The sequence below is a fragment of the Zootoca vivipara genome, chromosome W (genome assembly GCF_963506605.1).
Source record: "Zootoca vivipara chromosome W, rZooViv1.1, whole genome shotgun sequence".
NCBI classification, from domain to species: Eukaryota; Metazoa; Chordata; class Lepidosauria; order Squamata; family Lacertidae; genus Zootoca; species Zootoca vivipara.
In genome coordinates this window covers 3,632,258-3,645,351 of record NC_083293.1, presented here as the reverse complement: position 1 = coordinate 3,645,351, position 13,094 = coordinate 3,632,258, and the positions used below count along the sequence as shown (strand labels likewise).

Genomic DNA, 13,094 nt, shown 5'->3' with positions numbered 1-13,094 from the left:
TTTTCAAAATTCCCAAATTTTCAAAATTCCCAAAATTTAAATCCGAAGGGTTCCAGGTAGCCTCCTTCAAAACTTTTAAATTTAAAACCAACATGGAAACTTTTAAATTGAAAAAGTTAAAAAAATCAAATGAACATTCAAAGTTAAAAATTTAAAACTCACTTCCACAGTTTCAGGGTGTTTATTCGGCTTTACGCCCATCCTAAAACACAAAACAAATCAAATAAAACAGCGGACTCGTACAAGCCACAAATCATATAACACAATTAACAGCTCACAAGGACAATTCAAAAAGAAAAGTTTAAGATTAAAAATTTAGGCACTACGCTAAAATCAATATCTGATGTCACTATAGAAAATTCTTATAACTATAAATAATCTGCTAGCATTCCATTCCGTCTCTTGTACGAGAGGACGGCTGTTAGGAATTTAGCAACCTGTAGAGCAGGCATCCCCAAACTGCAGCCCTCCAGATGTTTTGGCCTACAACTCCCATGATCCCTAGCTAACAGGACCAGTGGTCAGGGAAGATGGGAATTGTAGTCCAAAACATCTGGAGGGCCGAAGTTTGGGGATGCCTGCTGTAGAGTAATATAAGGATCCACATCTTGAAGAACCCAGGCAAGCTGTAGGTCAACTGGTTTGTGAGCCATAGGCTGGATTATGGAGTTTAGTATACTAGCACGAGCCGAACTGTACATAGGGCAGATAAACATAACATGGTGTAGACAAGGAGAAATGTACGTTACTACACTTGGGCAGAAAAAATGAAAGGCACAAATACAGGATGGGAGACACCTGACTTGAGAGCAGTACATGTGAAAAGGATCTAGGAGTCCTGGTAGACCACAAACTTGACATGAGTCAGCAGTGTGATGCAGCAGCTAAAAAAGCCAATGCAATTCTGGGCTGCATCAATAGGAGTATAGCATCTAGATCAAGGGAAGTAATAGTACCACTGTATTCTGCTCTGGTCAGACCTCACCTGGAGTACTGTGTCCAGTTCTGGGCACCACAGTTCAAGAAGGATACTGGCAAACTGGAACATGTCCAGAGGAGGGCAACCAAAATGGTCAAAGGCCTGGAAACGATGCCTTATGAGGAACGGCTTAGGGAGCTGGGTATGTTTAGCCTGGAGAAGAGAAGGTTAAGGGGTGATATGATAGCCATGTTTAAATATACGAAAGGATGTCATATGGAGGAGGGAGAAAGATTGTTTTCTGCTGCTCCAGAGAAGCGGACACGGAGCAATGGATTCAAACTTCAAGAAAGAAGATTCCACCTCAACATAAGGAAGAGCTTCCTGACAGTAAGAGCAGTTCGGCAGTGGAATTTGCTACCAAGGACTGTGGTGGAGTCTCCTTCTTTGGAGGTCTTTAAGCAGAGGCTTGACAGGCATATGTCAGGAATACTTTGGTGGTGTTTCCTGCTTGGCAGGGGGTTGGACTGGATGACCCTTGTGGTCTCTTCCAACTCTATGATTCTATGATTCTAGAGATTCAGATGTTTTAATTTCACAAGCACACATTGAAGAGACTTGGCCTTTAGTAAATCTATGTCTACGTTTGTTGGGAAAACATTTAACCTAGCTTTAATGAAGGCATATCGGTGAGACGCGGCCATAAGCGATGTTAAATAGGACGGGGCACTGTAAATAGGGGTTATGCCGAAATTTAACGGCGAGCAGACTCCACCGCCAGCTAATAAATTTTGGTATAGCTCATCCAGCCTTTGATTTATACACCTTTTTGCCGCATTTAGATCCAGTTTGAGCGATTCAGTGGGCGAGATCTCACAGGACAGCAATTTGGCATGGATTTTTACTGACCGCAAATTTGTGAAGTCATCCCGCCACATGCACTGAATGGGCAAAGACCAGAAGTAGCGCTGCCGCCATTTTGGAACTGGGCGGAGCATGCTCAGAAGCGACTTTTGATGCTGCTTTGCCCATTTCCAAAATGGCGGCCGCGCCAGAAGTCGCACTGCAGCCATTTTGGAACTGGGCAGAGCTGCATCAAAAGTCGCTTCTGAGCATGCTCTGCCCAGTTCCAAAATGGCCGCCGTGCCGGGGAAATTTTTTTTTGTTTTTTTCAGCTGGGAACAGCTGGAAAAACGGGCGTTTCCCGGGGAATACGGGAGACTTGGCAGCTATGATTGAATGAGATAGTGGTTCGGGAGTTTATGCCATAGGGATATCCAATAAATCAAAACTCGCCTCCATAAAACTTACAAGTAGCCTTTACCTTTGGTGGCCCTCCGGCCCCTTTCCAGCTCTATGGTTGCCTCCTGCTTTCCTGGTCTCCCTTTTCTTGAGGGGGGGTCAGACTAGATGACACTTCTTGGATGGCGCTCTATGATTCCTCCGCCTCCCCCACAGTGGTTATGCATTTTCTCATTCTTATCTACTGATATGTTACAGCATGCCTTTTCAGTTTCTCTAGTTGCTTTAGCAGCTGCACCTGTAACAAAAGGCAATACATATAAACCATCAATACACTTGGCATAAAGAATGAGTTTGTCATCTCGAAGAATTTCACACCGAGAGTTTTCAAACACCACTTTAAATCCTAAAGCGTCTAACTGAGAAACACTTAGGAGATTATCCTGCAAATGAGGAGCATACATAACATTGCTAACTGTTGCATTTAGGCAGGGGGGGCAGGAGGGGGCAGCTGCACCCCCCTAGAAGCAAAAAATTATTGTATTTTACAGACCATAACCAGCACTTTTCCCCTCCAAAAACTGAAGTGGAAAGGGCTTTGCTTTAGCGAGAGCAGCTCTCCACTTGCTGGGGGGGGGGGGAACACAGCTGTAACAAAAACACATCAAATAAATAAAGCAAAGTGGCTACCGGTACTTAAACAGTTAAGACAATGGAGCAGAAAATCCCTAATCCCTTCAGGCAAGGTTTGATAGCTGACCAATTCACCCTATTGTTCTTCAGTGGTAGTTGTTAATGAGCATTCAGGGATCGCATTAAGAGTTCTATTGGCGATTTAATGAGGGTGCATTGACTAAGGTGGCTCTGCAAGGCTAAAAGGAAATGAATAAGAAAAGGGGGGGGGCTGTAGCTTTTGATAGACACAGTGATGTTTATAAAAAGCAGAGGTGTTCCAGTCTGCCCCTCCTCCTGCATCTGTATACTGTAAATCAGGGGTGGCCACCTCCCAAGAGACTCTGATCTACTCACAGAGTTAAAAACTGGGAGTGATCTACCCCCTTTTGGGGGGTTCAGGTCAAAGCTGTTGAGTTTTTTTAAGGAAGGGAAGCCCTGTTTTTTTGAGTTTAGGTCAAACTTGTTGAGCTTCTTTTAGGAGGAAGGGAGGCCCATTTTTGTTTAGGGCTTCAGGTCATAGTTCAGCTTTTTTTAGGGAGGAGGAAAATTTTGGGTGAGCTTTTTTTAGGGGTGCCAGTGATCTAGCAGTGATCTACCACAGACATCCAGTGATCTACTGGTAGATCACAATCTACCTGTTGGACGTGCCTGCTGTAAATCAAGCAGAGAGAAAGCTGCTTGCAAGGCTCCTGTACAGGCGTACCAGTATCTTCCTCTTGCTGCAGAGTTCCAGCATCACAGCGTCACCCAGAGGCACCCACAAATGTGAGTTATCCCTCTCTCTATTTCTTCCTTCCCTCCCTCTTCCGTCCTTAATAAAATACGGGGGGGGGGGGCAGATAAGCCCCACATAGAAAGCCCATCAACATGGGGGGGGGTTGACTCTTTAAAATACAGTATTTACCAGTAATTGGGGGGGGGGGGCGGCACCTAGGCCTCTAGGAGTTGGCTGCTATGCCTAGGACAATTCAAGAAAGCAGATTGATGCATATGCTATGGTAATATATCAATAGAATCATGGAATTGTAGTCGGAAGGGACCACAAGGGTCATCTAGTCCAACCCCCTGCAATGCAGGATCTTTTTCCCAAGGTGGAGCTTGAACCCACGACATGGTTGAAATATTATGCTGATATGCAGCAACACCTCGGAGCTGTCGTGACTGCGGCCGTGCCTTCCCTCGCCCTTGTCCGCCCTGCCACCCCCTCTCGCCTGCCCGACCCTCCCGTCCTCTTACTGCAGAGTTCCAGCATCACAGCATCACCCAGAGGCACCCACAAATATGAGTTATCCCTCTCTCTATTTCTTCCTTCCTTCCCTCTTCCATCCTTAATAAAATATGGGGGGGGGGGGAGAGAAGCCCCACATAGAAAGCCCATCAACATGGGGGGGTGACTCTTTAAAATACAGTACAGTCGTACCTCGGGTTGCGAACACCTCGGGTTACGAACAACCCGTGTTACGAACTTCGCAAACCCGGAAGTATTTTCGCCGTGCGCGCGTGCGCAGAAGCGCCGCACGCCTTTGCGCATGCGCAAAGCGCAAAAATAGCGGAAATAGCGCTTTGCGCATGCGCAAAGCGGCAGTTCGGGCCCTTTTCGGGTTACGAACTTTTCGGGTTACGAACTGCGACCCGGAACGGATCGCGTTCGTAACCCGAGGTACCACTGTATTTACCAGTAATTGGGGGGGGGGGAGATGCACCTAGGCCTCTAGGAGTTGGCTGCTATGCCTAGGAGTAGGACAATTCAAGAAAGCAGAATGATGCATATGCTATGGCTATATATCAATAGAATCATAGAATTGTATCTATGCCCGGTTAGGTGAGGCGGAAAAAGAGTCCAGGTCATCTAGTCTGACCCCCAAAAATTCAAATTAGAGGAACAGTGGAGAAAAGGCATTCAAGTGGGATTATGAGAAATAAAAAAAGAGCAAAGTAGAATTGGAAGAGGAGAAAGGAACCCTTGGGTCATTTAGTCTGACCCCAAAACATGTGAGATAATTGACTCTGTTTAGAAAGAAAGGGGAGGAAGGCAGAGAAAAGGCGTTTGAATGGGATTATGGGAAATAAGAAAAAATGAGCAGGATAGAATCAGAAGATACGTGGGACGCCTTTAAGGCAGCATATAAGGTGCGGGTTCGAAACCCTATTACATTTCCTTGAATGACGTTTTAGGGGAGTTTTTAACGACTAATATTTTAATGTATTTCTATATTCTTTTGTTGGAGTGGCTAGGGAAACCCAGCCAGATGGGCGGGGAATAATAATAATAATAATAATAATAATAATAATAATAATAATTTCTTCACAAGCCGCAACCAGCACATGACCCTCAGTGGGCGCCCCTTCCGCCACATGGGTGTTCTGGGCACCTCCAAGTTCTACGATATCCGGAGCACCATCTTTGTCTTCACGCCACAGGTGGAGGGGTTCCCCAGAGGTCATCCGGTCCAACCCTCTTCAAATTTCATTTCCCCCCACAAATTTGGTGAATCGGGAGAACACCGCCAGCGTAACAAAAAATAACAAAAATTCCCCAATTGGATCATGGGCGTAGGCAGAGGGGGGCAGCGTGGCAGCCCCAGGCTCCCGCTCCCGGCACGAATCTCCAGAGGCGTGCGTGGAGCATAAGCGGAGGAGCGCTAAGCGGGAGCGGGGAGCATAAGCAGAGGAGGCAGCCACAGGCTCGCATTCCCCGCGCGCCTCTGGAGCTTCGCGCCGGGAGCGGGAGCCTGGGGCCGTCTCCTCGGAAGAGCTGGGAGGCGCAGGCCATGTAGCCTCACCCACATTCCCACCGTGGCCCCTCCCCTCCTGCCCCTTGCCCCGCCCCTTGCCCCCCCTAATTTTGATCCTGGGTACGCCCCTGAATTGGATTATAGCTGTTATTTTCCCCTCTGGAATGTCAAAGCACCATTTTTCCGTTTTCGTCTTTCACGGATATGGCGGTCAAAAAAATGTTTCAATATGCCCGTCCTTCCCCTCTCCCCCCCTCGTTTACCCGCTTCTCCCTTTCTCCATAAATTTCCATTTGATTTCGGAAATTTCGATTTTGGAAATGTCAACTCAATTTAAATTAAATTTATGACATTTAAAACATTTTTGAAATGTCATAAATTTCCATTTGATTTCGGAAATTTCGATTTTGGAAATGTCAACTCAATTTAAATTAAATTTATAACATTTAAAACATTTTTGAAATGTCATAAATTTCAATTTAATTTTGGAAATTTCGATTTTGGAAATGTCAACTAAATTTAAATTAAATTTATGACATTTAAAACATTTTGGAAATGTCACAAATTTCCGTTTAATTTTGGAATTTTCAATTTTGGAAATGTCAACTAAATTTTAAATTAAATTTATGACATTTAAAACATTTTTGAAATTTCATAAATTTCCATTTAATTTCGGAAATTTCAATTTTGGAAATGTCAACTCAATTTAAATTAAATTTATGACATTTAAAACATTTTGGAAATTTCAGAAAGTTCAACTAAATTGCCTGAATTTGAACAAATCAACTTTCGTACGGATTTCCCTTTTAACAATTTTTAACAACTTGTCAGTTCAGCTCGAACTGAATCTTTATTAAATGTCAGGAATTTCAACAATTTTGCTTCAACTTTCATACATATTCCCCTTAACAGCTTAAGTTGGATTTTTATTAAATGTCAGACTTTTTAAGAAATTCATTTCCATTTTCATACATATTGCCCTTCACACCTCAAATTGGATCTTGATTAAAAGTCATAAGTTTTAAGAAATTCACTTCGACTTTGATACGTATTTCCCTTAACGGCTTGACTGTACTGTACAGGTAAAGCTCGGGAAATTAGAATATCGTCGAAAAGCGCATTTATTTCAGTAACGCAATGTAAAAGGTGAAACCAATATATGAGATAGATGCAATACATGCAAAGCAAGATATGGCAAGCCTTTATTTGTTGTAATTGTAATTATTTGCCATTAGGCGGTCGATTATAAATGGAATGTAATTCATGAAATGTAATAGCAATGTTTATTTTTGCTTATTTTTGTATTATTGTAACTATTTGTTTTATTACTGTGGAATTTCCAAAAGAAAGCATTTGTAAAAATTAAAATAATAATAAAAATAATAAAAAGTTGCATTACTCTAATTTTCTGAGTTTCACTTGTAATTCGTATTATATTTCAGAAATTTTAACAAAATCAACGCATCTTTCTTTAATCTTTTGACTTCCATTTTTTTTGAAATTTCAATTTTAGGAATTTATTAAATGTTATAAATTTTAACAAATTCAACTTTAGTCCGCTTTCCCCCTAACACTTTACCTTGAATTTTTATTTCAGAAATGTTAACAAATCAACGCATCTTTCCTTTAATCTTTTGACTTCCATTTTTTTTGAAATTTCAATTTCAGGAATTTATTAAATGTTATAATTTTTTACAAATTCAACTTTAGTCCGCTTTTCCCCTAACAGTTTGTCTTGAATTTTTATTTCAGAAATGTTAACAAATCAACTCGCATTTCTCTTAACCTTTTGACCTCACTTTTTAAAAACATTTCAATTTCAGAAATATATTAAATGTCATGAATTTTAACAAATTCACTCCAGCTTTCCTTCAACTTTCTCTCAACCTAGAATCAGAGAATCGTAGAGTTGGATGAGACCACAAGGGCCATCCAGTCCAACCCCCTGCCGAGCAGGAAACACCTCTTGACTTCCTTAAAAAAATAATTGTTATTTTTCCAGAAATTCCATTAAATTTCACGGATTGATTTGGCTTGAATTTCCATGGCCACCCTTTTACACTGCTTATTTCGATCTTGTTCTTTTCTCTTCTATACTGATGGTTGCCTTTTCCCATCCTAATTTTTTTCTCCCTTCCTTTCTTCCCTTCTCGTTCCTTTCTTCCGCCTGGCAAGACGACAGCGGTGACAGCATCCACCCGGCCGTTTTGGCCATGCTGCGGAAATTGCAGGATGGCTATTTTGGAGGTGCGAGGTGAGGATTGCAGAAATCGTTGTTTAATGCTATCAAATGGGAGGAATAAAAGTAATTAAATTAGAATCATAGAGTTGGAAGAGACCACAAGGGCCATCCAGTCCAACCCCCTGCCAAGCAGGAAACACCATCAAAGCATTCTTGACATATGGCTGTCAAGCCTCTGCTTAAAGACCTCCAAAGAAGGAGACTCCACCACACTCCTTGGCAGCAAATTCCACTGTCGAACAGCTCTTACTGTCAGGAAGTTCTTCCTAATGTTTAGGTGGAATCTTCTTTCTTGTAGTTTGAATCCATTGCTCCGTGTCCGCTTCTCTGGAGCAGCAGAAAACAACCTTTCACCCTCTTCTATATTCTTATTATTATTACTATTATTATTATTATTAATCATTATTATTATTATTATCATCATCAGCCCAACAGAATAATCTAGCTCTGGGTTGATTCATCAACGGGAAGCTTTTGCCAGGATTTCATTCTTTGAATGGCTGGATGGGATGGGACCCCGAGGGTCAACCAGAATGCTCGATTTCGGAGGGATCCCTTGGGGGTCAAATATGATTCTCTGATCCTTGCAGGATCCAGACTGGTCGCCTGTTGGACTTCCTCACCACCTCGTGCCACACCCACCTGAGTTTCATGGATGCTGGGCCGGACGGTAAGCCCTCCAAGTGTCCATCTTCCGCAGCTTTGTTGAAGCCATCCTGGCTTGTTATTCAAACCCAGAACGGTTGGAGGGAATTGCTGTCGCGAACCCGGAATCTACCCTCCAGACCATACCTGCCAAGTTGCTGTCAGAGAAATAAGGGACCGGGCCGGAAATAGCAGACCAGAAGTAGCGCTGCCACCATTTTGGAACTGGGCGGAGCATGCTCAGAAGTGACTTTGGATGCTGCTTTGCCCAGTTCCAAAATGGCCGCCACGCCAGAAGTCGCACTGCAGCCATTTTGGAACTGGGCAGAGCAGCATCAAAAGTCGCTTCTGAGCATCCTCCGCCCAGTTCCAAAATGGCCGCTGCGCCAGAATAAACCAGGGGAAAACAAAAAAATCCGTTTTTTCAGCTAGGAACAGCTGGGAAACGGGGATTTCCTGGGGAAAACGGGAGACTTGGCAGCTATGCCTACGGACATCCCTCTTGGCAATCGCTCGTGTAAACTGGATCCGAACGTTATCGTTCTGATTGCGGCCTTAAACGCATCCCAGTCAGAGTGCTGTCCCATGTCATTGAAGAAAAGCCGGAGGGGATGGAATAGGATGTCCCTATTTTCTGTGGGATCAGCGTCAGAGGGGATGGAATGGGACATCCCCATTTTTGGCAAAGGGTTCAATTCCGGACCTTCTGGGCTACAGAGACACTGCCTTAAAGGCATACCAGATCCCATCGGAGAAATGTCAGAAGGGATGGTAGGATTTCCCCCTCTTTTCCCCAGAGAAACGTCGCCCTTCTCTCTTTTCCAGCGGACCTCTGCGACGAGGTGGCCCAATACCTGGACCATCTCCTCCACCGGGCGGCTCCCAAGGCCCACCTCCCGCCCGTGGCTCAGAAAGCTGGCCTACACCGCTTCCGGGCCGCGGTGCGCACCACCCAGGACCTGGTGTCTCTGCGGTCGAAGGCAAAGGAGCTCCGCGTGGAGAGTAAGTGTGGCTGCCCGGAAGTGGGTCAGGCTGGATGACCTCTGGGTTCCGGCCCAACCATTCCGCCTTCTCCTTGCAGACGTCGACATGTACATCCCTTCGGGCCTCTTCCAGGAGCCGCGCCAGTCAGTTCACCTTCTGGGGTCGCCGCCAGGCAGCAAGGTGAGCCGCCAGTTCCGATTGGGTTTGGGGGCAGGGAAAGCCATGCAAGAGGGAGGGCTTTTCTGCAGGAAACACTAATTTCTCAAAGCCATGCCGGAGAGAAGGTAAAAACCCTTTCTTCTCTCCAATGTCTTTGTTCATCCCAGGTGGGATTTCAGGAAAAATTTCAGGAACAGACTGGAAAGAGAAGTTGCTGAAATGGAACTCATTACCAAGCTTAAAAGCATGGAGCCACCTGGGATGAACAAAGACATTGGATTCTTATCTCAATATGCTTTTAAGCCATGTAAGAGAGAGGGCTTTCCCCTCCTGCCCGAAGCTCCCGTTTCTTGAGGCCCATCGAGAGCAAGGCTTCCCCCTCACAATGCCAAACTCCCATTTCTCAACGCCAAGCCAGAGGGGAGGTTTTTTTAAAGCCACGTAAGAGGGAGGGCGTTTTCTGTTCCATTTTGCGACCCCTCCCAGTGGGTTCTGGATGACCTTTGGGGTGCCTACCCGCTCAATCGGCCTCCCTCTCTGCCCCCAGGCATCTCTTCCCACCCAGGCGGACCTCCTGAAAGATGCCGATGGGAACGTGGACTGCCAATTGTAGAGATTGAGAGAGTGAGAAAGAAAGAAAGAAAGAAAGAAAGAAAGAAAGAGGGAGACAGATGTTGATGTAGAGAGAGATAGAGCGAAAGAGATATAAAAGAGTAGTAGTATAATAGGAAGAAATCTCAGATTTTATTTATATACTAGTGTCATTCAGCCCGTTTAGAAAACGGGCGATAGAAGATATGTGAGAGGAGCAGCAGGGCCGCGGCCTTCCCCCTCTCTCTCTTTCTGCGCTCGGCCGCGGGGCGCACCGGGAACGCAAGTAAACAAACTCGCTCTCCTGTCCTGCCCCACGGCCGAGCACAGAGAGGGAGGGAAGGCCTCGCCCTCGCCGCTCCTCTCACTGGCTCCTCCCATAGCTGCCAAGTACCCCGTTTTCCCCGGGAAACCCCCATTTTTACTTACCTTTTCCCGGTGGTCCCCCGTATCACTTCGTCTCCCGTTTTTCTCCGTTATTTTCTCCTGCCAGCGGCCATTTTTTCCTTTCCGATTTGCCCTTCTATGGGCACAAAAATGGCCACCGCCGGTTTCGAAAGTCGCATCTACGCATGTCCGGAAGTGCATAGATGCGATTTCCGGTGTTGGCGTCCGCCATTTTTTGTGCCCATAGATGGGCAGAGCGACACCGGAAGTTGCGTTGACGCACTTCCTGACATGCGTAGAAGCGACTTTCAAAGCCGGCGGTGGCCATTTTTGGTGCCCATAGAAGGGCAAAACTACACCCGAAGTTACGTCGACGCAACTTCCAGTGTCACACGGCTGCCGGTCCCGGATTCTGCAGTCCGGGACTTGGAAGGTAAGGCTCCTCCATCGCTGCTCAGGACGGGCAGAGGCCAGGGAAGGTGAGGCACGCTCGGGCCGGGCTGCTCCCGCTGCTGCTGTTACCGTCGCCGCCTCCGGAGGCTGGTGACGAAGGTGGCTCCGGGGGCGCCCATGGCTGTCGCGGGGCCGAAGCTGGGGCGGCGGGGGCGGGAGGGGTGGGGATCCTCTAGGCGCCTGTGGAGGTCGGCGCTGGGAGCGGCCCGCTAGAACAGCCTCCGGCACCGCATGAGAGTGTCCTGGGCGTGCGACTGAGATATTGTCTCTGTGTCCAATCCCTGTGTCCGTGCGGCACATGCGCAGTAGCGCGGACACAGGGACTGGACACAGAGACACTTGCATATTATTATATAGGATATATATCTTAGAATTTTGAAGTGTCAGGCATAGCTCTAGTGGCTTTAGCCCAAACGTAGCAGAGTTTTCCTGCACAGCGCATAAGCTAGTTGAGGTGGAAATGACTAGTCGGCTAGACGCAGAATAACTATTTACAGGATTTATTAAAAGAAAATAAAAGCAGCAGAGTTTCTGCATACAAAGCAAAGCAAAATAAATCCTCTCTCTCTCTCTCTCTCTCTCTCTCTCCAACCATACGCAGCACTCCTACTCCTAACACCCAACAAGAAACAACTGTGCTAGCATTCCTAGATAACAGAGTTCAGTGCTGGTCGTTAACCAATCAGAGAGTAGTTTCCAGGTCAGGCAGACCTTGGCTTTCTGCCAAGAGTAAGTTTCCCATGAGAACCAATTAACAGAAACTGAACAATATACATACAATTAGTATATGCAGTTTACTGTTGCCTCTTTGTATGCATTCTAAATACTTTTGCATGTGATTCTTTTTCTTGCAGTTCTATTTGTAAAATGCCTAATAAAGGTTTGATAGTAATGATAATAATAATATAAAAGAGAGGAAGAAAGATGGAGAGAGAAAGAAAAATTGAAAAGAGAAAGGAGACATGGAGAGATAGAGGGATTGAAAGAGAGATAAAAAAGAGGAATGAAAACAGAGAGATGAAAAGAGCGAGAGAGAGGAGAGCCTCCCCTGGCTTCTTTACCGTTTCGCGCTGGACCCGGGTTCACAGTGGGTTTTGCTGGATGACCTTTGGGGTGCCTACCCGCTCAATCGGCCTCACTCTCTGCCCCCAGGCATTTCTTCCCACCGAGGCGGACCTCCTGAAAGATGCCGATGGGAACGTGGACTGCCAATTGTTGGTGGATCAGCTTCGGGTGTGTGCCACCCTGCAGGATCAAGCCAACTGCCTCTCCATTTTGTACAGCCTCAAGTAGGACTTTGGGCCTCAGCGAATGCGTATCGCCCTGTGTTGCTGGGGGGGGGGGTTAGTTAGACTGGATGACCCCAAGGTCCTTTCCCTGAGATTTAAGAGCACGGGCATGGGATCCCTTCTCTCTTGACAGTAAGAGCTGTTCGGCAGTGGAATTTGCTGCCAAGGAGTGTGGTGGAGTCTCCTTCTTTGGAGGTCTTTAAGCAGAGGCTTGACAGCCATCTGTCAAGAATGCTTTGATGGTGTTTCCTGCTTGGCAGGGGGTTGGACTGGATGGCCCTTGTGGTCTCTTCCAACTCTAGGATTCTATTATTCTTCCTTCCTTCTTCATTTTATTTTATTTTATTTTATTTCTATTGCCCTTAATCCCACTCGATTGCCTTTCCTCTGCCTGTTCAAATATCCTTTATTAGGCATATCAAACCACACATTATCACATAAAATTTATATACAGATTATATAAAATACAGACTCAGTTGAGCAAGGCTTATCCCAGTCAGTTCCTTAACTCCAGGAAGAGTATAGATATATATAAATACTACACCAAACACTGCCACACCACCTACCAATTAAGGAGCACTAACTCTCTTTGTAATGGCCCAGCCTTTCTGCATGGACAGCACTCAAAAATTCAGCTACGGCTGTAGTAATTTGATCATCCCTGTCCGATAGTAGGACCTGAACGGTTGGTAGTTTGGAAATCAGCCAATTGAGTTGCAAGGCCTCTAATAGTTGTCTTCTGGCATGAGTTCCAAATTCACAGGAAAAGAAAA

The 13,094-nt window shown here is 45.6% G+C and overlaps 1 protein-coding gene across 1 annotated transcript in view; it reads left to right on the top strand.

The window, feature by feature from the left end:
* LOC118083807 (phosphorylase b kinase regulatory subunit alpha, skeletal muscle isoform) overlaps positions 1–13,094 on the top strand; it is a 50,585-nt gene that overhangs the window by 19,818 nt on the left and 17,673 nt on the right. The window contains exons 13-18 of the mRNA XM_060270095.1: positions 5,216–5,265; positions 7,574–7,825; positions 8,404–8,483; positions 9,284–9,460; positions 9,540–9,622; positions 12,185–12,321. Of these exons, the coding sequence (XP_060126078.1) occupies positions 5,216–5,265; positions 7,574–7,825; positions 8,404–8,483; positions 9,284–9,460; positions 9,540–9,622; positions 12,185–12,321 (779 nt within the window). The remainder of the gene's footprint in view (positions 1–5,215; positions 5,266–7,573; positions 7,826–8,403; positions 8,484–9,283; positions 9,461–9,539; positions 9,623–12,184; positions 12,322–13,094) is intronic.